The 26,481-nt window shown below is 37.1% G+C and overlaps 1 protein-coding gene across 1 annotated transcript in view; it reads right to left on the bottom strand.

Annotated features, from left to right (window-relative positions):
• Nucleotides 1-12,009: 12,009 nt before the first annotated feature.
• Nucleotides 12,010-26,481, bottom strand: part of doc2b (double C2-like domains, beta) — a 111,982-nt gene continuing 97,510 nt past the window's right edge. The window contains exons 6-9 of the mRNA XM_044140985.1: nt 19,131-19,288; nt 14,694-14,775; nt 13,079-13,175; nt 12,010-12,179 (exon numbers count right to left, since the gene is read on the bottom strand). Of these exons, the coding sequence (XP_043996920.1) occupies nt 12,046-12,179; nt 13,079-13,175; nt 14,694-14,775; nt 19,131-19,288 (471 nt within the window). The 3' untranslated portion in view covers nt 12,010-12,045. The remainder of the gene's footprint in view (nt 12,180-13,078; nt 13,176-14,693; nt 14,776-19,130; nt 19,289-26,481) is intronic.

Genomic DNA, 26,481 nt, shown 5'->3' with positions numbered 1-26,481 from the left:
GCATTTCTTCAGACTATCTCATAACATACTGTCATAACATAAGGATAATTTAACAAATGTGTTAAAAAAAAAATAAAAGTTATACTGCAGTTTTAATGTTGTCTTTGTTCACTCAGACTGCATTAAACAGTGGAATAAATGAGAATTCAAAGCTCACAGTTTTAAAGAAGTGGCAATGAGCATAAACACCTCCTTAACTTTGAAACATCAATGCCAAAAGACAAATCTACCAGAAGGCTGCCACAGAATGGAGGACAAATAAAAATCCAGATTGTTTGCTCGCCAGCCAAGGTTGCATCAGATGAGATGTGACGGTCAAGTCTAAAAAAGCCCCAAGTGTTTCATGCATCACTTCTGAGCAGCTCTGTGGGCCCCAGCGGACAGACAAACGATGCCAACGGCACAGACGGGTTAGAAGAGAGGGAAGAGACAGATTACAGAGGAAAGACTCCACAAGATCATTGGAAATCATTTGGGCTCCAAGACACAAATATGGCCTGAATGGTTACACAGTCAGACAGTCGGCAAAATAAAAAACATTAACCTGCAGCCAAAGACGCTGTTAGGACGTCACAGCAATTTCATTACAAATGTTCCAAAACTTTGGCAATAATCCACCAATGTCAAAAAACCACCACAACTTCGTAATTACAGAGTTCCCACTAAATTAGAAAATCACACATAACTAAGTTTATTGATTCAATATTGCACAGGTGTCACTCTCCAGTCCTCAGGGGCCGCTGTCCTGCAGTTTTTAGATGTGCCACAGGTACAAAACCCTGGAATGAAATGGTTTAATTACCTCCTCCTTGTGTAGATCAGTTCTCCAGAACCTTAATGACCTAATTATTCTATTCAGGTGTGGAGCAGCAGAAGCACATCTAAAAGTTGCAGGACACCGACTCTTGAGGACTGGAGTTTGACACCCCTGCCTTATTGCATTTTTTTATACCACAACCTGATAGCAGGCAGCTAGATAATTATTTCCCAAAAAAGGTTTTCAACTTGACTTGAATTGAAAGTGAATTTCTGTTTTTGTTTTCTTACATGTTCCTCTCAAATAATTATTAAACAACAAAACATGTTAATAAATGCAATAAACACATACTCCTCTTTAGTAAGAGGTTGATGTTTTGTCTTATTTCCTCTTTTAGCAGGAAATAAAAAACTGTTTTTAATGGTGCAAAGACTCATGACTGTAGCTCCTAATTAACATGTTTGTTTGTTTTGAGGCTGCTCTCATAAGCGAGTAATGAATCCCTGAGTCCACCTGGAGGAATGAATCAGATATTTTCTAAAAAAAACAAAAACATCAGGTGCTTCACATATTCAACCTTTGCTGAAGGATTTCACAAGCTGCAGGCTTCAGGCATGAATTACATGAAATTAATCTCTGGCTTTGACATTTGGATTGTAATTAAAATAAAGGAGGGAAAGTTGTGCAGACAGATTGCAGGTTTTCTGCAGCTTGCCTTGATTTCAGCCAGCATTCCTGTTTGTGTAAAAGGGGAACCGAGTTGAGCTGTAATCTTTTCCTTGTGACTCAGATCAAATCCTGAGAAAAATCAAGCTTCTGGCAGAACTCGGACCTCGCCTTAGAGGAACCGCCCACCACGACAGAACAAAACACAGATCTATGCAAACAAGATTCTGATGTTTGAGTGGGCAGAGACCCGCTTGCTAACCAGGCTATAAGAGTTTCCATTAACAGCTGATATTTACAAATATAATCTGAAATGCACCAAAGATGAATAAAATGTAATATCAGTCACATTCAATGTGACCTATTATGCTTCCCTGACCAGGTTAGGTTAGTTCTATGGTCTATACAAAATCTGCCTGAAAACATTTGTACATAATAAGATTTTAGGGCCTTACGTCTTTGAAAAGCAGACGTGGAGCCTTCTGCACAACCAACAAGAGTAGCGCATTTTTAAACTACACATCTTTATTATTTAATAGGTAAATTAGACTCAATAATTAAATCTTTTCCTTTGCAGTTAGTTAATCATTAGTGGTGGGACTCGATTAAAATCCTTAATTGAGCTAATTGGAGGGTCTGTAATTAAAAATAGGCAACACTTTGAATTCAAAAACGTTTTTTGGTTTTAGATTATTGAATAAATAGACATATGAGATCAACAAAGATATTAAGATATTATATCCTGAACTGAAATGAGAACCACTTAAACTCAATTGGAAAGCAAACTGCCACGTGTTTCAGGGCTTCCATATTGTGACATGATATTCACTGCCAGTGGTATATTTTTTAATAAAGCAAAAATCACAAGACAGAGTAAAAGCAGTTACTAACATGTGGGAACCGTTTCTGACATATTACCAATGAAACCTGACAAAAAGGGAACCTATTAATCTTATATTTGTGTTTTGTTTTTATTGCCTTGTTTCTATTACTGCATAACTCTTCTGACAGGCAGTAATGTTTTCTTCTCCTTCATTACCTGCAGAGAGTTTGGCTGCAGGACCCGATGAACCTCCAGAGGCACTCGCTCCATCATCCTATAAATTTTCCATCTGTTAGATGATAGATGAAAGCACAAATTTCTTCAATTTTGGTTGCTTTCAAACACATAAATCACAAACTTTTATATGCTGTGGAAATATGTTGAAAGTCTGTCTCCTGACAGTGACAAAAATGGCCATTCTCTATAGTTCAGTTCATGTTCCAGCAAAAAAAATAAAAAATTATCTAATGTGGACAGTCAGAAACTTCGGTCTCAACATTAGTTTTGTTTTTTGCTTATTTTATAACATCTTCTGTCAGAGTAGCAATAGAAATGCCAAGCTCAACAGATTTGTTTTCATGAGGGGAGTATAAAATATTTCGTGGTAATACCATTATTAGAAATAGCTTTGGGATTATTTCAAATAAAATGGACACGGAGGTGTAAAAGACAGGGAAAGAAAATCCACTCTTACACCTGTAGAAAGAGAGAAAAAACCAAGAAACCACAGAAACACTCAAGATATTCATTTAGAACAACAATGACTCCATTTCTATTCACCATATAATTGCGCAAAATAGAATTACAGAAATAAATTTGCGTAATGGAAACATGCCAATTTTGAAAAAACATGTTTTTCAAAAGGTTTTTGTGCTTGGCTGAGATGGCTTTTCAACTGCAATAATGTTTGTATATTTCTCAAAGTTAAATTTTTATATGGTATTATTTTTACTGTTGTGTTTTGTTTAAAATTATAATACCAACAGAAACCAGGATTTATAATATTGTAGCTACAATTGAAACTTTTTAGTCTGCAAAACTAAAACCTGAATAATATCAATTTGAAGGTTTGTGGAGTTTTTCTTTGGCCAAGACAAATTAAAATGTTGTAGAACTGAGCACTTCTTGGTTGTAAGAAGGTTCTGTGTTCTTTGTGTTAGTTTACATGAGATTAAGATGTCTTTTCTGCAATGCTGATGTAAAAAAAAAACAAATACATGGCAGATGTTTCTGAAATTTGCAACTTCATCACTTTTGTTGGACACAAGACAGACTCCTCAACACAACAATGTGCACAGCAGTATTAGCAGCACTCTATTTGTTTCTGCTTTTATACAAGGAACTCAACACGAGATAAAACCTCTAGAAAAATGGGATTCTGTTGTGCTTCTTCGCGCTGTTAATTTTCAGGTAAAGCCTTGCGTGATGAGCTGATCTGTTATTAACACGGAGCGCAGCAGTGAAGCAGCTCCTGTTGGTCTCCAGTCCAAACACACAACACCAACATCCACGAGGCTGCAGGAACCGCCTGCTGTTAGCGTGCTCTTTGGACCTTACCACACGGGCCGCTTTTCATTGGCTGATGCCCCTTTTACGTAGTAGCATGGCTACAACGTGCGTGGCCGTCTCACAAACAAACACTTCCCGTTAGCTAATTACAGCACAATGGCAGCACTGATACAACTTCTACACCTTGAAGCCTGTCTGCTACACAGTCTAACGTTAGCTAAACAGATCAATATGCAACGTGTACTGTATCTGACATACACTGAAGATTTTTATTTTAGCAGAAAAGGTTTTGGACTAAACTGTTACTCGTGTTAGCCACTCTAGCACCAAGTACAGTGCATCAGGCCTAGGCACACTCCAACATTTGCCAACAAACCACAGGAACCACCCACTGATTTCAAAAGTAACCTACAAAATGATGAATGCCCGACTTACCCAGCCTCGCAATAAGAATAGACATCTGTGATCTTGTCCACAGCTATATTGATGTAGAGGGTGTGTGGATCTGCCGTTTTCCTCATCGAGCGAAAGCATTTTGCTGTGACATGCACAATGTTGGAGGCATCGCGTGGCTCAAATACCTTGATCTCATCCAAAAAGATGACATGAACTTCATTGTAGTAGCTGATATATTGTGAAAATCTGGTAGAAATGATGCACTAATTAAGTCAGAAATACACTGCAGAGAATCAGTCAAAGTGGAAGACGCCATGTTTACATAGAATCAACGCAGAGAGGCTTTGTTTGTGACTTTTTCCCCCCCCTCCCCACCAGGGGGTCTATTTGGGGGCTCTAGTGTCCCTTATATGACAGTAGGCTGACAGGAAGGGGGAAGGTGTGGAGGGGAGACATGCTGCAAATGTCGGCCGGGTCCGGGAATCGAACCCACGACGGCCGCATTGAGGACTAAAGGTCTCCAAATGTGGGTTGCGCTAATCCCTTTGCCACTACAGCACACCCATTTGTTTGTGAGACTTGCAGCCAAGTGAGATTTTCTAGGTTAGTTGTGGGTGGAGCTTGGTAAGGTCCATTTGCATGAAGTCTGATGAACCACAGAAATTAAAGCACATCAAACACCTTCGTCTAAACCAGGGGTCTCAAACTCCAGTCCTCGAGGGCCGCAGTCCTGCAGTTTTTAGATGTGCCACAGGTACAAAACACTGGAATTAAATGGCTTAATTTCATTCCAGTGAAATTAATTAAGGTTTTCCAGAGCCTTAATTATTCTATTCAGGTGTGGTGCAGCAGAGGCACATCTAAAAGTTGCAGGACTGCGGCCCTCGAGGCCTGGAGTTTGAGACCCCTGGTCTAAAGGAATAACTTACAAACACATTTCTACAAAACATTCAAACTGATTGCAAACGAAACTCCAAACAACTACGAATCACCTGAATTCTCTTTATTTTCCTTCAGTGATTTATTTAATTCCTTTTGGAGGTTTTATCTCATAAAATCAAAAATATTTTGTGAGCTGCTCTTTTTCCATATGTACTGCACTTCTTGGAAAAAGATTTTTTGCTTAAAGGCGGTTTCAAGACAATATATTAAGGCCATTGCAAATAGAAAAAAACAAACAAAAAAAGAGTACATTTCCATGAGAAAATTCAGAAATTAATATTGGACAATTTTCTGAGCTTGAAATGTTAAACATTTGCTGGAAAATATTAAAATTTGAGATTAATTTCAGAATATTTCTATAAAAAAACTAACATTTCTACACACCAGGAAGTTCTCCAAATTGTCCCAAATGTAAAACAATTACAGGGACTAGAATTCACTGTTTATGGGAGTGTAAAATTATAGAGGCATTCTGGCGAGCAGTATGTGGAGAAATTAGCTCTGCTATAGGACAAACACTTCTCCCTAGTCCAGTCATGTGTCTCCTTGGGTTCATACCCAGTCATCTGGACACTCACAAAGAAACTGTGCAATTTCTATTGATGTTGGCCAGAAAATCAATAATGCTTAAATGGGTTGGTTCTGATGCCCCTTCGATCCAGATATGGAAAAATTTGCTTTCTGAAGTTATTGTATTAGAAAGATTGAGATATTGTATGAAGGGGAAATTTTATGCTTTCAAAAAAAGATGGGAACGTATTCTTGAATACTTCAAAATTTCAAAAATTAAAAACCAGTAATGTGAATCTGAATGACGTGTATGTATAAATTGGTTGCTTCTCATATGAAGCTGTAATTTATGTACATGCCTCCGTTCTTGATTTTGTCTTGTTTTCTGTATCTGTGCTGTATAAGTATTGCCCTGTTAATGTTATTTTCTTTTTTGTTTTTGTATAAACGTTCAAAAATACCTAATAAACATAATTCATAAAAAAAAAAAACACAAAAAAAAACAAAAAAAAAAAAACAAAAAACTAACATTTCTGAGTTTGAATATCCAAAAATATGCTAAAACAAAAAACTCAGTAATTTTCTAGGAAACAAAGCAGAAATATCAAAAGTTTCCAAACATTTTTTTGACTTTTTAAACTCAAATTTCCAAGGGAGCACAGACATTTCTTTGTTTTTCTAGAAAATGTAATTCTCAAAATTTCAGATTTTTTGACAAGTCTTTTGACTTTTCAAATTCAAATTACATTCTTTTCTAGAAGATTTCTGGGATATTTCTCAGCATTTGAGTTGTCCCTTGCAATTTATTTTTACTTTTGTAAGAGTGGAAAAAATGTGTTTGCTATTCTCAAAATGTGAAAGAATATATTGTTCCTCCATTTAGGTGTACATTGGAGAAGTTTGCAGCCATGGTTAGTTCAACACCAAGGTTCCCAATTATTTGAGGTTTCACATTCATCAGATGAACACATAAAATTCCGTTTAAACAGGGCAAAACAGAAGCTAACCATATACTAACTTCAGCGATTTTGGAGCGTAATGCTAACATAGAGAACCATGAAAACATCAAAAAGATTAGCACTCACACTCAGGGACTTTGCAAAACATAAATAAACAAACTTTTAAGGGAAAACTAAAAGTGTATTTAAGTATTTATGTTTGTACTTACTGTGGACCAGTCAGAACTTGCTTCTCAGTCGGGAAGGACAATTACAGCAGAACGTTTCGTGCTGTTGCCAAAGTCTCCATTAACACAAAAAGAAGTCGCTTGGTTTTCCTAGTACCTTTGCAAATAAATAAATAAATAAATAAATAAATAAATAAATAAATAAATAAATAAATAACAAGGCCGCCATGTGTAGTGATAAACTCGCTAAGCTGGCAACAGCAAACAACTTTCAAAACGCCGGTTTCATATTTGCCGTGGCTTTCTTGAAACGATGCTCTTGCTCTCTCTCCAAATAGCCACCGACTGGCCTGGCCTGCTCACTACTGCCTTTTTTCCTTCACCATTTATAAATCTTTACCGCTGTTTACCCAAGTGAAGTAACTTCACTGAAGTTAACCAGAAATTTAATTTGTGTCAAACATTTGTGCAGTAGAAATCTTTGTCTGTACCGCTTTCATTGTAAAGATTATAATAAATGTTTCCAAAGGTCATCAACCAGCCATATTAAGAAAATCAAACTATCAAAATCAACATACGATGGAAATCTATGTTTGTGCAACAAATTGCAGTTTTTTGTGTGTACTATTATAATCAAGATTTTTTTTTAAATCAGGTAATTTACTTTTTTTTAATGACAAACTAATTGCCCTATTGTGCTGGTTTGTGCAACAAACATTTGTTTGTTTTAAATGACCAACCACCCTGTCCACATTTAGAAAATCAACTAAAATATGGAGTCAATCAATTGTGCTACATTTGTGCTGACAAAATTTGTTTTACAAGAAATCAACTTGGCTGACCTTTGCTGACCTCTAATTAAAATGATAGCAGAACAAACGGAAATGGACGAACTCCAGAACCACACTGTCAACAGAAACAAGAAAAGACAAAATGCTTTCCGTCTGGCAAAGGACTAAAATATAATTTGATACAATGCATTTATATTCATACATTCAACAAACCAGAAAAAATTCAAACAAGTGCCTGAGTATTAAAAAGGAAATAGAACAACAAACAAAAGGAGGGATTTTAATTCACATCAAGTCACGCGTTCAAATAGTCAATACAGCAGCCAAACAGGCAATGCGATAGTGTTCCAAGGTACAAAATGTTGTCCAGAAGAAAACCGACTCTTAGCGTAATTTTAGAGCATCCACAGTCAAATATTTTCTTTGTTTATACAGAAAACAGTATCAAACATTAGGCAAAGTCATCTCATGACAAAACCATGAACATACGCATGCATTTAAGATCTTTTTTTTTTTTCCGTTTGTTTCATAATATTGAGCTTGCACACAAAGGCAGACAGGTTACAAAACCAAAACCACGTGTTGGTTGTATTCATTACGTATTCACCAGAGAGCAAGAGGGATCACCGTGTCAAGGAGAATATTGAGATGCCAACAAGGTTTCATGGCCATAAATCAATGCAGCTGGAAAAGCTGTTAACACTTAGGGAAAACAGAGGCGTGACGCCTGATGGGATGAATTAAAGATGTTAGTCCCCAGCTGCTATGAAGGTGATATAAGGGGAAAAAAATCAAAGTAAATGGATGGGATCTAATAATTCAAACAGTAACAACAGAGCCGTGGTTGGATCATTAAACAAAGGGACAGCAGTGCTGCTCATAGCTATCGACCGGCTGTAATCAGTGAGATAAAATGATGCGATTGCTAAAACCGTCAGCCGCGCCGACGGCATCGACACGCTCCTGAAAAACAAACAGAGTCGATCACTTTTAGGGACAAGAAGCTGTTAGCTAAATGACGAGTCTGACAGGAATTCTGACCGTTGAACTGTTTCTTTTTTTTTTGTTTGGTTTGGTTTTCCCAGTCTGTTTTACAGCGAGCGTGCAGTGGAAATTTACAAGACGTGTGGTGTGGTGAGTGTGTGGCCATGCAGAAAAGGTCGCATTCAGAGTGGTAAAAATCACAAACACATGACATGCATCCCAAACTACTGAGTCCTCCACATAAGATAATTAAAAACTGAATTATTTAAGTTCTGTTCAAACATAGGAGCAGGTCGGTAAACACAAAATGAACATCTCTAAGCACAAGGGCTATGCACTGAAAAAACACAAATCTTGCCAACTATTTTGCTCTAGTTTCTTGTACAAACATCGTAACATACTGAAAATAAGATGAAATTAACTTACAAGTAACTTTTCAGCAAGATAAAGGAGCTTGCTTTAAGTACATAATACCTTAATATTGATGAAAAGGTACTAGCGCCTCTGGCAAATAATTTCACATATAAAATGTCTTGATATAAACAATCTGCCAGTGGAGCCTGTGCACCTTTGAAAATGCACCGCTCCTGGTGAAAAACATCCAAACAGAGCTGTGAGGAGGGTGTTAGAACTGTCAATCAACCTAGTGTATGCTGCTCGAAGTGCAAATGGTGGATAAACAGGCGGCTAGGCCAAGTAGTTTTTGAATTTGTGGCAGGTTATGTTGTGGTGAACTAGCTATAGCGTACCAGGCAGCAAAGTAGAAGGGTAAAGACGAGAGTGATTGACAGCGCTAAAACCCTCCTCCTGGCTCTAACTGGTTGTTTCTGACTGAGTGGTGTATTTCTGCACTTAGAACTGAATCACTGAGAGAAGGTCGATTTTTTTTCAGATGATCTCTTCTGTCATAGTGTTGCAATATAATAATTTTAACAAATATGTAAAAAAACCCAACTTTTTTAAAGTTACATACTGTAACTTTAAAACAAGCTCTGTAACTTACTGCAAAGTTACTTGGAAGTTCATTTTTTGTTAATTCAAGTGTACTAGCAAAATTGTATTAGAAACTAAGCAAAAATACTTGGTAGGATTTAGTGTTGTTACAGCATAGACGTACATTCTGTCTGATACATGTGAGATCAAACACAGGCTGTAGGTGTGTTAAAAACTCTTCCCATCAATCGTTTTGCAAATTCTGCATAAACTGTTTTTGTCTTTGCATAAACAGATCACTGTAAACAATGCATGCTTTGAGTGTTGATAATACTTTTTTGTATTTTTTTTTTATGTCAGGGTTCACTCAGGGTTTCTGCAGGCTTAAATAATTTCCATTTCTTACCTAAATAAATTCTGAAAAATATGTGAGTGAGTTTTCACATCCCTATGTAACATTCCAAGTTCCCCGGACTCGGCCTTGTCTGCTCTTTGCAGCTTTGTTGCTACAAACAGCAGACAATGTGTCCTGTAGGGCTGTCATGAAAATAGGTTTTGCTAGATAATAAATTGTCCCAGTAATTATTCTATAACTTCTGTATCATTTATCTCCTTAATAATGATCTTTAATAATGGCATTAAAACACAAGTTTGGCCTCTCAAATATTAATCAACTTAAATTTTGTAAACACTTAACACTGGAACTGGAAGATATTTCAAATATCCAAAATAAAACACAACAAAAAACAAATAAAATGGATTGTGGTGTCTCTGTAAACAAAATTGTCCTTCAAAACTATTAATTATCATAATTGAGCTAATTTGAATTTATCATGTCATTAATTGATTGCTTATTTTGTCAGGCTTAGTGTTCAGCACATGGTATTTTTAGATAAAAATTAGTGTTTCGTGATTTCTTTTTCACACTTTTATTGTATTGCTTCTAGCAATAAAATAAATAAACCTCACAGGGAATTACTTACATTGCAAAGATACAATAAATGGATGCACTCCCATAGCAGAGGAGCTGATAGTGAATATTTATCAAGAATATTTTGATATTTAAAACGTCTAAATACATTATAGACCAGTTGTCAATGAATGTCTTATGCTTCCCTGCATCATAGGACTTGTAGTTTAATCAGAACTACATCAATGGCACCAGAAAAAAAAAACTGGAAATAAATGGTGGAAGGAAGAAATGAAACGTGAAATAGTTTAAACCTAAAAATCTGGGTGTATTTTTTTGAGTTTCTAAGGACTAATTTAAAAATGTACAGAAACTCTGTCACCTTTCCAAACTGTTGCAGAAAACCATTTTCAACAGTGTAAACACTACACTGTAACTACATTTGGAGCTGTCCAATCAGGCGGCATCGAGAGTTCGACAAGTGATTTTCACCAGCCAGGTCACCACTGAATGTCACTTTGCTGCTGATTAGAGCCTCTCAGCACAGCAAACCACAGCTTCAGGATGCTTTTTGTTGTTTTCTGAGCCCGGTGATAGGAAATGTTTAAACTCCTGTGTGTCTCAATAGATCTTAGACGTCTCTGTGTTTTTTATCCTTAATCTTAAAGGGCAGATTTCACCACTTTTCTGACACAATGAAGCCATTTGGAGGCAGGTTTGTAGGTAAATCAATCAAGACCACCATATATGAAGTGATTCAAAATAGAGTGATGAATTCTTTTCTCACTTGGACAATTGGATTATTTCAAAATTTATCAGCTCTGTAGACAAATAATTGGGTTGAAGATTCATTGCAAAATCCTAGCAGGTTGTCACAAATTGTAATTCCAAAGATACATTTGCTAAATAATTGTAAAAAATAAATAAATTTCTGAAAATATCTGTAAAGTGTTGTGCATATGCGTAATGGAAACGCAGCTACAGATTAGGAATTTTTCATGTCATGTCAAGGAGAGGATGTTAATTTTCTGCCAGAGGTTTTAGTCAACCAAAGTATTTATCAATTATTTCCATCTCATTTCCATATTTTGACCCTAAATATTCTGTCAGATTGGATCGTTAATGTTCAAATGACACTACTACCACTGCTCAGTCTGTTTTGTAAAACCTTAAATCAATAATATTAAACAGCAACATCTTCCCACACAGGTTCGTCTTTACAACACCAAACGTGAGAAAGAAGCAAATGTTAGTTTGATACGATGCACATTAGGAAATACTTGCTACTCTTAGTTTTTCAGTCACGCTCCCGTCTACATTTCTGCTTTATTTCACATGTTTTGTTTCTCTCCTGCTTTTTGTTTGGGGAAATTTATTCAGCTGCTGTAAAATGCCTCATCAAACAGAGAGCATTTGCTTCTTGTATCTTCACTGATCATGCAAGAAAGCTGAAGAGCTTACGAGTCAACAGCACAAACCCCGCCATCATTCTCCGTGTTGACTCAATATCTCGGGAAACGAGAATATATCAGCAGCCGTGCAAGTTGTGTTTTTAAATGCAGGAGATGTGGAAAGTATAATTTGAGCCCTGCTGACAGGAAAATGTTTTCCCAAAGAGTAGAGTCGGATGTCTGACGTGAGAAAAACGGAGAAGAGCTGAGGAAATGCAGGCGGAGGGGTGGGATCGGGTGCAGGCCTTCAGTCATTCATTGAGCCGGGTAACTCATTGGTCAGTGTGTGCCAGCGTTCGATTTTTTTGTCCTTGTTTTTGAGGCAGTCGAACCAATGCTTGAGCCTCTCTCCGTTCGCGTTGATGCCCAGAGACACGCCACCTAGAAGATGACGCACACACAGGATGGATGAAGAAGAAACTTTCAAACTATCTCTGTGGACTTATTATTCTTGCCTTTATAAATAAATATATATTAAATATAATAATGCAGCACGTGCTGCAAAAATACAAACTGTTACTCAGTATTCCTAATGCAAATATCTTGTACACTTGAAATAAGACAAAACTAACTTACAAGTAACTTTTCAATAGGTGTGGGCATTTTTGCTAACTTTGAAAAATATTTAGCGCATTTAGCTTTCAATTAATTAGGTTTCCTGGATAAATTGTAAAGGACTAGTGGGGTCTTTGTTGAATAAAATTTGACATTTGTGTTGAAGCTTTAGTTATCGACTTAAGAATTCATCAAGTAGTTACTGTTAAACGTTTATATTCATGATCTTATTTTGAAGTGTGTGAAATCTGCCTACAGTTCTGTTTCCTCTCTTCATCTTCTTTCTGTCTCTTTTATTCTCAATAACATAATTTCAAACATATATTATTACAGAACAAATACATTATGTCAAAATTAAATTGGAGATAAAGTGTTGTAATGTTTCCATGGCAAATATAATTTAAATTGAAGTTAGTGTTTTAGCATTATTTTATTATGCTAACTGCCATGTTTGTGTAGCATTTAGCGATAGCAGAGCTAGTGTTTATGATTAGTGCTTTAGGCTTAATTCAGCTAACTTCTTAGTCAGTGGATCCCACCACTGGAAGTCTATAAAGGTTTATATTTAAAGGTGATAAAGTTTGTTTATCTGTGGAGACGTTGAAATGAAACTGAACAGATGGACTCTTGGCTGGACAGCAGCTACGATGTGCTGCTGGACACCAACACACCTATTAAACCTGGTCTTCTACAGCAGGAATTGGAGCTGATGGATTCAGACTCACCGATGAAATCGTTTGATTTTCCTATGTCATAGTCCCACACTGTGACCTCCAGAGTCTTCTTAGTGAGGTCTGCATATTTTATGTCATAACAGAACTCCTGCAGGGAACCAAGCAAGAAAAACAACAGACGTTAGCTTAGACTTACCTAATGTGTACAGACAGTTTCTTTAAGTTTTTACTTATCTCCAGCCCTGTATCTGACTGTGTTCAGGGAATAACACTGAACTAAAAATAATTTGTTCTTGAAAAGGCTCTAGAATATCACAAAGACAGTTTCATCCAATTTATTTAGGTAAATCTTTGCAAATCAGTCTTCAAATGACCAGTAGCAGGTCGCCTGTAATTATTTTGGTATGGTCAATTGGCCCAAACATTACATAACAACAAAATAACATGCTGGAGTTCACATTAAGGTTTCTGCTCAACCTTAATCATTGCCCTGACGTAGGGGAGGATGCTGGACTCTGACGGAAAGGCCGAGAGATGAAGCAGGAATACAGGCAACAAAAATGTCAGAGAAAATGTCAAGCTGCTGGGTTCCAGGAAGGCTTGACCATTTCTATACGGCTGGATACATCCAAACTGAAACACCCTGACATCCAGAGGAAATAGAAAAACATGAAAACATCTTCAAAAATGACCTATTGTGCTTCCGTGAACATGTTAGGATAGGTCCATGGCCTATAAAACAACATGTTCTTTACATTTGTTTCATAAAATAATTCTTAGATATTGAGATTTCAGTCTTACTGCCTCTGTCACTTTAAATCCAAATAATGTGCTGCTGGCCACATCCCCCAACTCAACATTTACACTCAAATGTGAAAATGGCTGCAAAGAGACATGCAATTATACAACCATACACCTTTGAAAAGCATTACTAGAGCCTCCTGCACAACTAACAAGAATGCAGCAAGTGATTTCTGGACGGTAAGTGAACAAAACATTGATCTTTTCCAGCTGCCATTGTACAGCGCATACTGCAGTAAAACCAGCTGACCAAATATGGTGGAACTCCACTTGGGTTGCTAGGTAACGGGCAGAACTCCATTGGGGTTGCTGGGAATTGAGCTAGGCAATGACCAGGGCCTACTGATCTGTGACATTAGATTCCAGAGGTTTTCAAAACGCCTCATTTTTCAGACACCAAAAACATACATTTTTGGCTGGGTGTTTCTTAAGCACTTAGACTGTTTTCAGAAACAGTTGAGACCCAAATGGAAATATGCAAATATGCAAAGTCTAAATTTTGCTGAATATGTTCCCTTTCATATCCTGCTAAACCAGAACTTCTAAGGCTCAAAATATTTATGATTGTGGATATTAAGTGTGCATATGTTCAAAAAGAATTGAACACTTGTTGTAATCTGTTTCACTGGCTTTAATAAAAATATTTAGGAAGACGAGGTTTCAGAATTATAAATTGTTCTGTTTTTCTTACCGAAACGATGATGAAGAAAAGAAATAGGAAAACATGAACAACATCATCAGAATGTGCCTCTTTTCTGATTTGGCTTATGGGTTACAAAATCCCCTTTATTTTAAATTGAAAACCTAAAAACAGAGATAAATGAAACCCAACTGCAGCATTTTTAGGGGAAGTTGTGGTTTTTACCTCGTTGAACTCAGGATTGAGGGTCTTCTTCTTCACGGCCGTCTTGTGCTTCGACTTTTTGTTCTCGTCAGGCTTCAGGTACCTGCAGAGGAGAGAGAAGTTTAATCTGCGTCTGTTTCTCCAGCCTGGCTTCACAAAGTTGCTGTTATATTCTTCTGCCCTCAAGGGGGTGCTGCGGTAACACCTTGCATTTAATGACCCAGCCACATTACAGTACATTATTCACACTAAACCATCTAATTACCTGACTATAAGAGCCTCTGGCTGGTATTAGAGACTATTTATCTCAGTCAGGACAGACATTTTATTTTACACACAGCTGTTTAAGCTGTAAATGTTTATTATTATGTGTTTCTGATGGGTTTACTGAGAATATTGTGCATCATCTCACAGCAATAAATGATTTCACACCTGATCAATAGACCCGGATGCAACAATAATACTGTAAAGGATATAAAATAATCCTTTAAATATTGTATATATATTGTATATATCTAATACAATATGATTATACAATATGATATACAATTATTTTTAAGTTCAAAGTCAAACTTGTTTATGTTTTCTTTACTGCAGTTGGATGTTTTATTCCTGTAAGTCCTTTACATTCAACCACACTGGCTTTTAAAAGCTAGAACTTGGTTTACAAGCTTCAATTTATTGTAGGATTATACAAACAGGATCAAATATAAGCATATTTCTACACTGATATTATATATGGTTTAATGTCCCGCAGCTTCTCCTAAATGACTTCTGACTAAATGACTTCTTCCAGATAAATCCTAAAGTGCTAAACTAGATGTTGAATTAGATTGGATGTTTTGTGTGAACTTTCAGTTGGATAAAGTTCAACATCTGTGTTGAACCTTTGGTTGCAAAATGTTAAGAATTCTTCCATTAGTTACACGTAATTTTATTTTTATGCTTTTATTTTGAAGTGGCTGAAGACTGTTTAGGCTCTGAAGTCCCATTCTCTCTTTTTTCCCCCCAATAATTTTATTTCAAACAAAAAATAACAGAACCAGAATGAAACACAAATACAATAGAGAACAACATAAGATTAATACAATATCGAAGAGCATGAAAGAACATGTAAGTTATGTCAAAATTAAATTAGTGCTCAGGGTTGGAGTCTTTCAAGGGAACATAAATAATCTAAGATGGAGTTAGTATTACCAAAAGCTTCCGATAAACACTGTGTTGGTGTAGTGTTTTAGAATTAGCAGCTAATGCGTTGGGGTTAGCTCAACTAATTTTTAACTATCAGTGTCCACCTAAGCACGTTTGATTACACACGTGCTGAGAGCTGATATTCCACAGTCTAATATATATCTAATAAAGTGTTTGACGTATTTCATCTTTCTGACCGGTCATAAATAGGCAGGTTGAGGCGGAAAGTACCGTGCCACGCTGATAGGGGGCAGTGCTGAGCCCAATAGACACAAAGGGCAGCAGGTGTTTTTCTTCTACGCATTAAAAAGACTGAAAACGATAAAAGAAGAAATAACTAAATACAGTTGAAATAGAACCACTCCAGGTCATCTTCACTGAAGCAGCCAGACTTTTAAAACAAGGGTGAGTTTTAATGGAATGACAAAGATATTCATGGAAAATAAGAAGATATTTGGAAATGTTGGTATTTTAAAGACCAAAATGAAAATAATTCAGATAAATAACATGATTACAAAATAACAGTTCTCCAAATCAATTTCTTTCAATATACTGTAAAACTTATAAAACCGTAACAAAACCTACAGGTGTGTGTGTCTGCGTTTGGTGAAAAACTGTTGATTAAACCAAACTGGGTAGAGTTTTTTAACCAAACTCTACCCACTCTACTCACAGTGGGTAGAGGATCCAGAAACTTTACACAACTAAGAGTGGCAATATGTCATGATAAAGTTACTCTAGTAAAACTAAAACATAGAGGGCAATCAATAAAGTCCTAAAAGTAATTTTAGGTAAATGTAACTAGTTGCTACCCGACTTTGCTCACCAATCATGAACCTCACACGCTGAAATTGTGAAAAGTATTCTGAGGAATCTCAGCACAGATAAACATTATAACTAATTACAGAACCATCTGCAGAAACAGAGACCGATTTTCTAATCCTTCTTCCTTTCTTGTCTCGGTGCAGCTGCAGCAGTTGTGTGTAACGACCAAGAAGCGAAACCGTTCCGCCTCACATTCCTGGTAATTATCGAGGTGTTGCTGGTCTCCTGAAAACCTGCAGCAGGGTGTTTGTTCCTTACTCTCCATTTGAATTGACGCCAGTCGGTGAGTCAAAGCTGAAAACAGATTCTTTGTGACCACCGTTGCCCCGGGTGCAAGATGTGGACGCATCTGTCCAGTGGACGCTGCTCAGTAACCGTTCATTTTAATAAAGAATATCTGGTAATATTGTCTCAGGTTTACAGAGTTTCAGCAGCAATACAATCTCTGCTCACTGGACCCAGACTCCCAGTTATTTCCCCAGATACCAGGGAGTCTTTAAGGGAGGCTAAGTGGGTTATTGCTCACCCACTCGGCCCAGAGGGAAGCGGGAGCTGACGCCGCTGTTGATGAGGACACTGCAGTGGGTTTAATTGTTGTCATGTAATGGGACCAGTGACCTCCCCAGGCGAAACAATCTTCAAGCAGAAGTTATGATGCTAAGAAATGTCACTATCCTGTGTGTATCTTAACCACGGCCGGATTTACAAGAATCTGGGCCCCTGGGCTGGAGCCAGTTTTGGTGCCCTATTCTACTAATGTAAACTGCAGTATATAAAAAGATAATCCTAAACATGAATTGATGCATGGTAGATTGAATACATTCCCTGAACCATAGCTCTATAATGTTCCCAAAAATGTATGTAACCTCATAATTTTTGATTATGAAGTTATTTAAAATTGCTGGATATAAACATATTGCTTATATCTATATATCATAGGTCCATATATAATTCATTAGATTTGTTACGGTTTTAGCGATTACTAAATTAATTGACCATTATTTCAAATTGATTCTTCATGATTAACTAGATTACTCATTTTAGCCCTAAAAGCATGAGGGAATAAGATCACAACATGTTGTAAAGATAAAAGAACTACCTGACAGAGTAGCACTCAGTGTAGTATGCAGAACAGTGACATGCTTACACCTGTGCATGTATAAGTATCTTCAAGATCAGTTTTTGTGCTTTTCTTAATGTAAAAATACAATAAAACAATTTGTAGATGGAGGTTGTAACATGACTGAACGTTGAGAAACTTAAAAGGTGCGAAAACGTTTGAATCCCTCGTTTTTCTGCACTGCGTCCTTCCAGCTTTATGCAGATTCCCTCCACCTCAGACTGCTGAAAAATGTTTTGCCAGCCTTTCTCTTCTGAAACAAGTCCTGCTTTTGTTCTCGGGGTGTGCACAGAAGAGTCAGAAATTAATTGCACTTCCATTGCTCAGCCAGATGAAAGACTCGGGGAAAAATGTTCAGGTGCGATAAATAGGACTCTCCTTCAAATTGCAGCCCCTCGCCTGGCCTCTTCGCACGCTTGTCTTTCATGCTGCTGATAATCACAGGTTGTCGACATCTTTTTTGCTACAACATCAGCTCTGCCAGATAATCCATTCTGACACGTCTGCATTGTCTTGCACGAGCTAAAAGTAGCTTTCCAGTGTTTGGATAGGAAAGGAAGTCAATCCTCATGTGCCAAAGTTATTTTAGTCTAACAACTCTGTTTGGATATTTATATTTTTGGCTGTTGATGAAAAACGAAACCTCTAAAAAGCCAAGAAATCTTGTTCTCAAGTCATTTTCAGAAGTCAAATTTTGTGTTTAACAAATTCAAATTTCACCAAATGTCTGCCCTAAAGCAGTGGTGTCCAAACTTACAAATTTAAGCTGCTGGCGGGCCACAAAATTTACTAAGTTAAAAATGTAAAAGTTAATTTATTGTGATATTTTTCCATTTTTTTTAGGATTTAGGTTTACCTGCTCAACAATAAACAGTTTTTATGTAATTGTATATCATTTAAAATCTAAAACATTAAAAGGGCTTTGGACTGTTGCTTTATTAAAAGAAAAACAGACATTTTCCAAACTTTTGTATTACTGATAGAGCACAATGGAAACATTTATCTATATTAGTATAAATTAAAGGGCAGGCGATGTTAGCAAGTGAAAATGTACTGGAACAGGAAACAAACAACTTGGCAACTCATAAATATGTGAAACTTGAAGATATTCTGTGCTGCTTATTCAGCAGAAGTAATAAAGTAAATCTAATTATAACTGTAGTGCGAATGAGTTTGCCCCAGAAACATCAGAACAGATGCATTTGAAAGGCTCATTTTAAGATCTAATTTAGAGAAGTTGCGGAAGATTTTGAAATATTGTGCAATTTGCTCCATAAAAGGGTTTTCTGTCTGAGGGGATGTGCAGGTGTCTGAACACTGACGTTTTGACGTAGGGGTCGGAGAAGCCGTTGGCGTCCATAGCAGCAAGGTGAGCGCAGCGTATGATGCCCACGACCAGGCAGGACTTCTGGGTGTTGTACTTGAGGGAAATCATGATCCGTCCCCGTTCCTCCAGAGACTTGTCCTCTGTCTTGTTGACCTAATAAGTAAAAAAAAAAAAAAAAACAGATTTTGTAATTAATTTATAATTAGTTTCAGGGACATCTATCTAACAGATCAGGTGCAAATGATCATCCTCCTGCCTGAACCGCTGACTTCAAGGTCATCTTCACGCTGCAGGTTTTGATGCTCAACACCGATTTTTATTTTGAAATCCGAATTTTTCTTGGATGGCTGTTCACCCAAATTAAATGCAACCGCAGTGAGACGTCTGTGTCCTACAAGTTAGACGTCACACAACAGCTCTCTGTTTACGGGAGTCCAAGACAAAGACTGCATCCAACGTGTCGGCACTGCTCGCTTCAGCAAATGTTTATGTCCAAATTTACTACGTTTGGCTTCTTCTGCTGGAGAATTATGACGCGTGTCTCACGCTACTGACGTGAAACTGGAATGAAATGCAACCCGACTGTTTGGACTGCAGACGCTTAAGTAAAACTTAGTTGTTTAAATGCAATTAAACATGAAACATAGTTGAGAAGAAAATGGTTGATACTGAGGGTAGGAAATGTTCATAGAAAGGTGTGAAATGACAGGGAGTGACTATAAAATTATGGAGAAAACAGACTGTTCAGACAAAGATATTCATTAAAAAACAGAAAAATATCTATTTAAAGAAATATCCACAGACGTGTAGCTGGAGCCTCAGTTCAACAGGTGTTAAAAAGGTCAGAATATTTTATATATCCTGGGTAAAATGTCTAATTACTAATTGCTAACTAATTGCTGTCTTGACATTTGTGGGTCTTGAATATCACCCAATCAGTGATAGACTGATTGATGCCGTTTCAAGTGCTGAAGATGAGTCGAATCAAAATAAATCTCCCCCATTTTAAAATAAAAAAGCATGTTGTGGAAAATTGACCTGTTTAATATGTGCATTATTTTTCATCTATCCCCACCTTTAATCAGTATCGAAGTTAACAGATTGACACGAACGTGGCTTTTTTTTTAATGAATGTTTTTTAACTAGGGATCAGTTTTGTCCCTGAAGAGGACTGTAATATCAAACTGGCTGCTTCTCTGATACACGTCTGTATTAGTCACGCCGCATACCCACAATCCCACTGACAACGCTGACATGCGTCTCAGTCCACAGATGGCGTGCAACGTAAGAAGTTCACATGAGGCACGGAAGAGAACGAGATTTAAAATTAGTTGCAAAGTTTTATTTTTTCAGCACAATGACGGCCGTGACGCGACTGACACCGATGTCCACACAACCAACTGGACTGTGTTTGTTTTTTAAAACACAGAAAGGAAACAAGTGGAATTATTATGCTTTTAGCATCGTACATTAAGTACAAAATAATGTGTGTTTGACATTTTTAAAACAAAAACAATGCTGTATAGATTTAATGTAATCTTTTACAGTCCTTGACCAGGTGCTCTAAACACTCTATGGAGAAAAATACATACTTCAGAGTATAAAAATTACAGTCATGTACAGTCCCTGAAGAGGGATCCGATTTATTTTTCTCTCTCTCTCTGCAATGACCACTGACTTAGAAATGTAATTTGCGAGCACCACTATGGCAGCTGCTGATTGTGTGAATATGCGCAGGGTTTTCCTTTACCTCAGCTCTTTTGAGAAGACCAACATATTATACAGAGTAAGGAAGTTTATATCAGCGGGGAAAATGCGCAGCAGCTTAACAACTTCAGGCTTATCAAGAGCGTCTTGGAAGTGAATGGGGCTGGTCTGAAATGTGGCCATTCAGGGTTTGATTTCTTTCACTGAGCATTTCAAATTGTTATGCATTAAAACGATCCTTCCTACTTCATATGTGCAATATTATTTATGATGAAATGTATTTACTGTGACACTGGAAAAACGGTAATCTTAACTTAGCTTTTCCAAACAAATTTAAATTGATGTGGAAACTTATCAGCATTTTTTCTGCAACCAGATTATTTTATATTCTTCAAAACTGGTATTGATCCATACGTCTTCATGACGTCTGCAGGGGTCTTTATACTTCTTTATTTGGAACTTTTATAGATTTATTTGACTAATTTTTGTACTTGTTGTATGTAGATATATAGCGCAACAACAACAAAAAAGAAGTGTCAAACCTTAAAACAAAAATCAATAGCAGATAAAAGAATAAATAAATAAATAAGAGAATGAAATATTTCCAGCAGCCACACTGAAAGCCCGTCCCAAATTTATTTGATGAATTTGAGTTTTAAAACAATATTAGTCTGAAGGAGCATTTTTTATTTTTTTTTTTTATTTCATTTTGAGTAACAGAATTTTAAGATTGGAATCAGAATTCTGAGAATGAAGTCAGAATTTTAAGAGAAAAAAAGTAAAACTAAAAAGTCAAATTTCTGAGAGGAAACGGTGGAAATTTTGAAAAAAAGAATCCTAAGATTAAAACCAAAATTCTGGGGAAAATTTTTTTTTTTTCAGTTACGTAGATTTTATTTATAAAATGTCCTTCTAAACCAAAAATCACAACAAAAAGAACAAAAAGTTTGGAGAAAGAAAAACGCTGAAATGAATACGTAGTTAGCTTGGTGAGAAGCACACAGACGTTTCTGTCCACAGCCGTTTTAGGAGACGTTGCTCAGCAGCGCGTCCTGTGGCGCTCACAGCAGGGTACTAATCAGAGACCTCCAGGGAACCGACTCTCTCCACATGAATCACAGATGACTTTTACAAGACGTCTCCCTGGACCTGTGGGCTCGCCATCTATCTCATCTGGCATGCCAACATGTTTCAGCCGCAGCCTCGGTTTACTGTCAGAGCCGCTTAGCCTCACTTTTCTCCTAAGGAGTTTCCACATTAAAGATTTCCCTCTGGCGCTTCGAACTGCTTAGCTTTTTTTAACAGGAGATACTGAGATGAGAACAAACTATGAATGTACAAGCGGAGAAATAAAACCGCATCGCTCTGCAACACGTTGGATGGTCTGTACTTTCCTGGAATTTGACGGGTATTCCTGAAAATCACAAGTTACCTTTAACGATCAACTTCAAGGGCAACTTTGAAGTTACTTGTTCTTCAACTTAAAGGGGGCCTTTTATACAAACTTCACATTTTTCTTTTTCCATTTGTGTCTCTGCTGCTTCTAAAAACGAGTCAAAAGTAAAAAAAAACAAAAACACCCAAATATTTTTTGGCAATAATTTGATGTTTTTTAGTTACTGGAAAATGAGCTGTTTGAAAAGCCTCCCCACTCTTACGTCACATCTATGGGTATGGCAGCATCACCTAGCAACTCGAGGTAACACCGGCGTTACCTAGCAACAACAAAAAAAAGAACATTTTCGACTTTTGAAACTTGGATATTTTAACATATTTTCTAGGAGATTTTTGAGATTAATCTCTAAACTTGAGTTATTTGTTTTCTAGGAATCGTTTTACTTTTGAAACTGAAAAATTTCAAAATTTTTGTAGAAAAGTTGCAATTAATCTGAAAATTTCTGAGTTTCTTTGCCCAAATATTAAACTTTTCAAACTCCCTTGTTTCGTCTAGAAAATCTTAGAATTTCTTGGCAGATATTTACTCTTTTTTTTTTTTTTTTTATCTACAAAGGCCGTAACACTGTGGACTCTGTTTTTTAGAGTTGGGAAGGTTTTACATCATCAGATCTGGCAACCCTACTGAACATACCATTTTTGTTATTTGTAATAGCGAGGCACATGCACAACGGAGAGTGAGTTGGAGCCACAGATACATGAAACCAGTGTTCTGAAACGTATCCACTCTGGATAAACTTAAAAAAAAAATCATAATTTTTGTTCTTCCAAGACGCTGAATCCGTGTGAACGCACAGCTACAAAAAACCGTTTGTGGATCCACCTAAACTTGTCCTATGTGGGTGAGACTTCAGAGGACACGTCCAACCCCATAATGACTCTTCTCTTCCCGTTTCCACTAATCCACTCCAGCATAACCGCACCGCCATGCTGCTCTGTTTGCTTTACATTTCCCAGCCACTTGTTCTGTGGTCTGGAGGGAAACTCAATTAAGATCGGATGGAGGATGTTTATTAATTGAATTAAGCGCAGAGTATAACTGGACACCTTTAATGCAACCCTTAACATCAGCCTGATTGAAAGCAGTTAAATTGCTTTCTAATACAGTGAAACATACATAAACTCTAATTCACTCTCTCACTAATCTGTGTTCACTGTGTTTGCTCTCTTTATGGGATGCTCAGTTGAGAGAGAGGCCTTTAACACAGAAAGCCATTTCCAGCTCCAAATGGTCAATTAAAATGCATTTAAATTTTTCTTTTTGATGGTCCAACTATTAGACAAGATGTTGTCTATTACAGCTGCAGACGTTTCTGTAAAATTAGTCAAATTCTGTTTTGTTTATTTTTTGAATAAACAAAAAAACATAGCATGAAGCATGATGTCAAAACGTTTGTTCTGCATATTCAATTCTCACTCCTTAACCACCTACAATTACATGTAGAATCCGTAAAACAACAAATCTGGCTTTACGTCAGACTTTGACTGACCAGGTTTGATGCTCTCAAGGGTAAAGAACGCAGAGAAGAAGGTGGCAATGCACAAAAATCTCCTCCAACATAATTAGGTTACATTGTCAGGACGATGAATGTCAGAGCTTTAAGAGAGACATCACCGGTCAGAAAGTTACATTAAGGACAAAAATCAACAAAGTGCATCAAAAATATTATCAAACTGCCTCTAGAAACAAAACCAAAGTCACTATATTTACACATAAAGAGGAACCATCTGGACTCAGCAAACTGCTTCAGTTATTACAGCTAGAAACTAGAGATCAGGCCCCAAATCTGGGAGTAGTGATGAACTCTGACCTGAACTTTCAGAGCCACATAAAGATAGTTACAAAGTTGGCCTTCTATCTCCTGAAGAACATTTTCAGGATTAAAGGACTAATGTCCCAACAAGATCTAGAGAAACTCATCAAGGCACTTTTCTTTAGTTACATTGATTCCTGTAAAAGTCTCTTTACAGTTGAATAGAAGAAAAATCAGGTAGTTTCAGCTGGTCCAGTATGCTAAAAACAACTAACAGACCACCTGTTTAGAGTTGCCTTTGATTCTTGACCAGCACATTCAATGTGTATTGATGTTTTTAATGGTTGCACTTGGCAAAATGTAATGTTTGTTACTAGTTTTCACAACTGTTGGCCATATGATGTGTTTAGGACATTATGTGGAAATATTGCAGCAATATTCCCACGTAGTTTGTTTGGAGATTGGTCTTTCAAACGAACAATTTTTACACAGTGGCTTAAGGACAACAAAGTCAATGTTTTGCAGCAGCTACCACAAAATCCTTGGTCTCAATCCTAGAAAAAGTAATGGACAAAACCAAAAAGGTGTGTGTGAGCGAGGTACCCCACAAACCTGGCCCAATTCCACTGGTTCTGTTGAGATCAATTGGCCAAAACCCCAGGAGACTAATGTGAGAAGCTTGTGGAAAGAAACCCAAAACGTTTGACTGAAGAATTAATTAATTGGAATTAAATTTGCCATTTTGTTGTGCAGTGCTTCTTTCTGAACGCTCCAGTCAAAGTGCTCCACTGTTGGGCCGAATCCATCAATAAGACAGACACTGCCAGCTGCTGTATGAGACGATTAAATGGCCGGTCCCAACCGACATCCGGCGCTGTGACAGCCCTCCTTATCCCACTGCCCTGAGCTTTTACTATTCCTGTAACCAGGAAAAGTCACAGCTTGGTTTTACCTGTGAGTGTTACAGCAGCAAACTGGATCAAGAGAACTTCAGAAGAAGCAGAAAACTGGATTTAAAATGAATTAATAGACTCACTGGGAAGGTCGACCACATAACTAGTTGATGTTTAGATGAATTTTTCGTCAGGTTAACAATACTTTAAATGTCTTTTAAAGGTGACCCAAATTAACGTATTTTGCCCAAATGTGACTTTTTCATGGCAGTCTGAGCAACCCCTTACACACTCTTCAACCCCCAAATTTTATTTGTCACTTCCATAAGTGGAACTAAATTGCATCCGATCATTTTCAAAGCATCTGGAGTTTGAGCAAGCAAGTCACATTTTATTCAACTTTTACATCACCGATGGAGAAATTCATCGTCATAATTCTGCTCCAGAAGAAGCCAGACGCGGATAATAAATAATGGCTGAAAATCATAACTATGAAATTTCTGAAACGTTTCTGTCAGTGAAGTGCATCACATCCAAACCAATGTCTCTACTTTTGGTTATGGTTCTTACTTCTGGAAGTACCAGTACTTCACTGTAATTTGTAGGTTTTTTTGTTAATCTATAATCATGACAGACGTTACATTCTCTGTTTTCGGTTATTTTACAATATTAAGTAAAAATTGATTGTAAGTGCTATACTCTAATGATCAGAGCAAATTTAATCTGTGGCAGTGTTTGTGTGATAAGCTTTAGTTTTCATCGCCTATCGACAGATAAGAAAACAAAAAAGAATTTGGCTTAAAAATGATAAACTTGAAGAGAGAACCCAAAATGCTTTATGTGTTTGTGTTTCATTGTGTGGACAAAAAGCCAACAGAAGAAAACCTGCATCTCTGAAGCAACAGAGTTAATGAAGTAGCTAGATATGCTAGTGAGGGTTGTTTGCAGCCGCTTCTTCAAGTCACCATCCCTCCCCGCTATAACCGTATGTAACAGTAAAACAATATTGGCACATTTTAGATGTGATAGCTGCTATTCCCGCATATTTTATAGCCTAAGACCTCTGACGAAAGCTCGATAGCGAGTTGCTAACATGTAAACAAATGGAGGTTCCGGTTTACGGCTGAAGTCGCGTCCATAAATCACATAAAGCCTCATGGGGGCTAGAAATAAGAATGAGCTAAACCCATTGAATTAACGTCGAAAACATAAACCCAAGAATTCAAAATGGCTTAAATTTAGTAACAGCATTTTGTCTGGGGATCATGGTTTGGGAAACACTTCACCATTACTTTCGAAGTACTGATGAAGATGAAAAACGTGGTGGGCTTGAAAATCACAGACGACCTGAACCTGGTGATGCAGCTCAATGACCGTTGGATCCTTGTAGGATGTCAACTTTTTGCAGCCCAGCTGTAAATGCCAAACATTTGGTTTCTGTAATTGCTGATCAAGTGAAGCAGTTTTAGCTTGTCGTTCATTTTCTGTGTTAAATGAGCCGATACTAATATCAGCTCATTTATTGCTAGACTGTGAA

The sequence above is a fragment of the Gambusia affinis genome, linkage group LG15 (assembly GCF_019740435.1).
Source record: "Gambusia affinis linkage group LG15, SWU_Gaff_1.0, whole genome shotgun sequence".
Classification (NCBI taxonomy): Eukaryota; Metazoa; Chordata; class Actinopteri; order Cyprinodontiformes; family Poeciliidae; genus Gambusia; species Gambusia affinis.
Note: the sequence above shows the minus strand (reverse complement) of the source record. Positions and strands in the feature narration are given on the sequence as shown.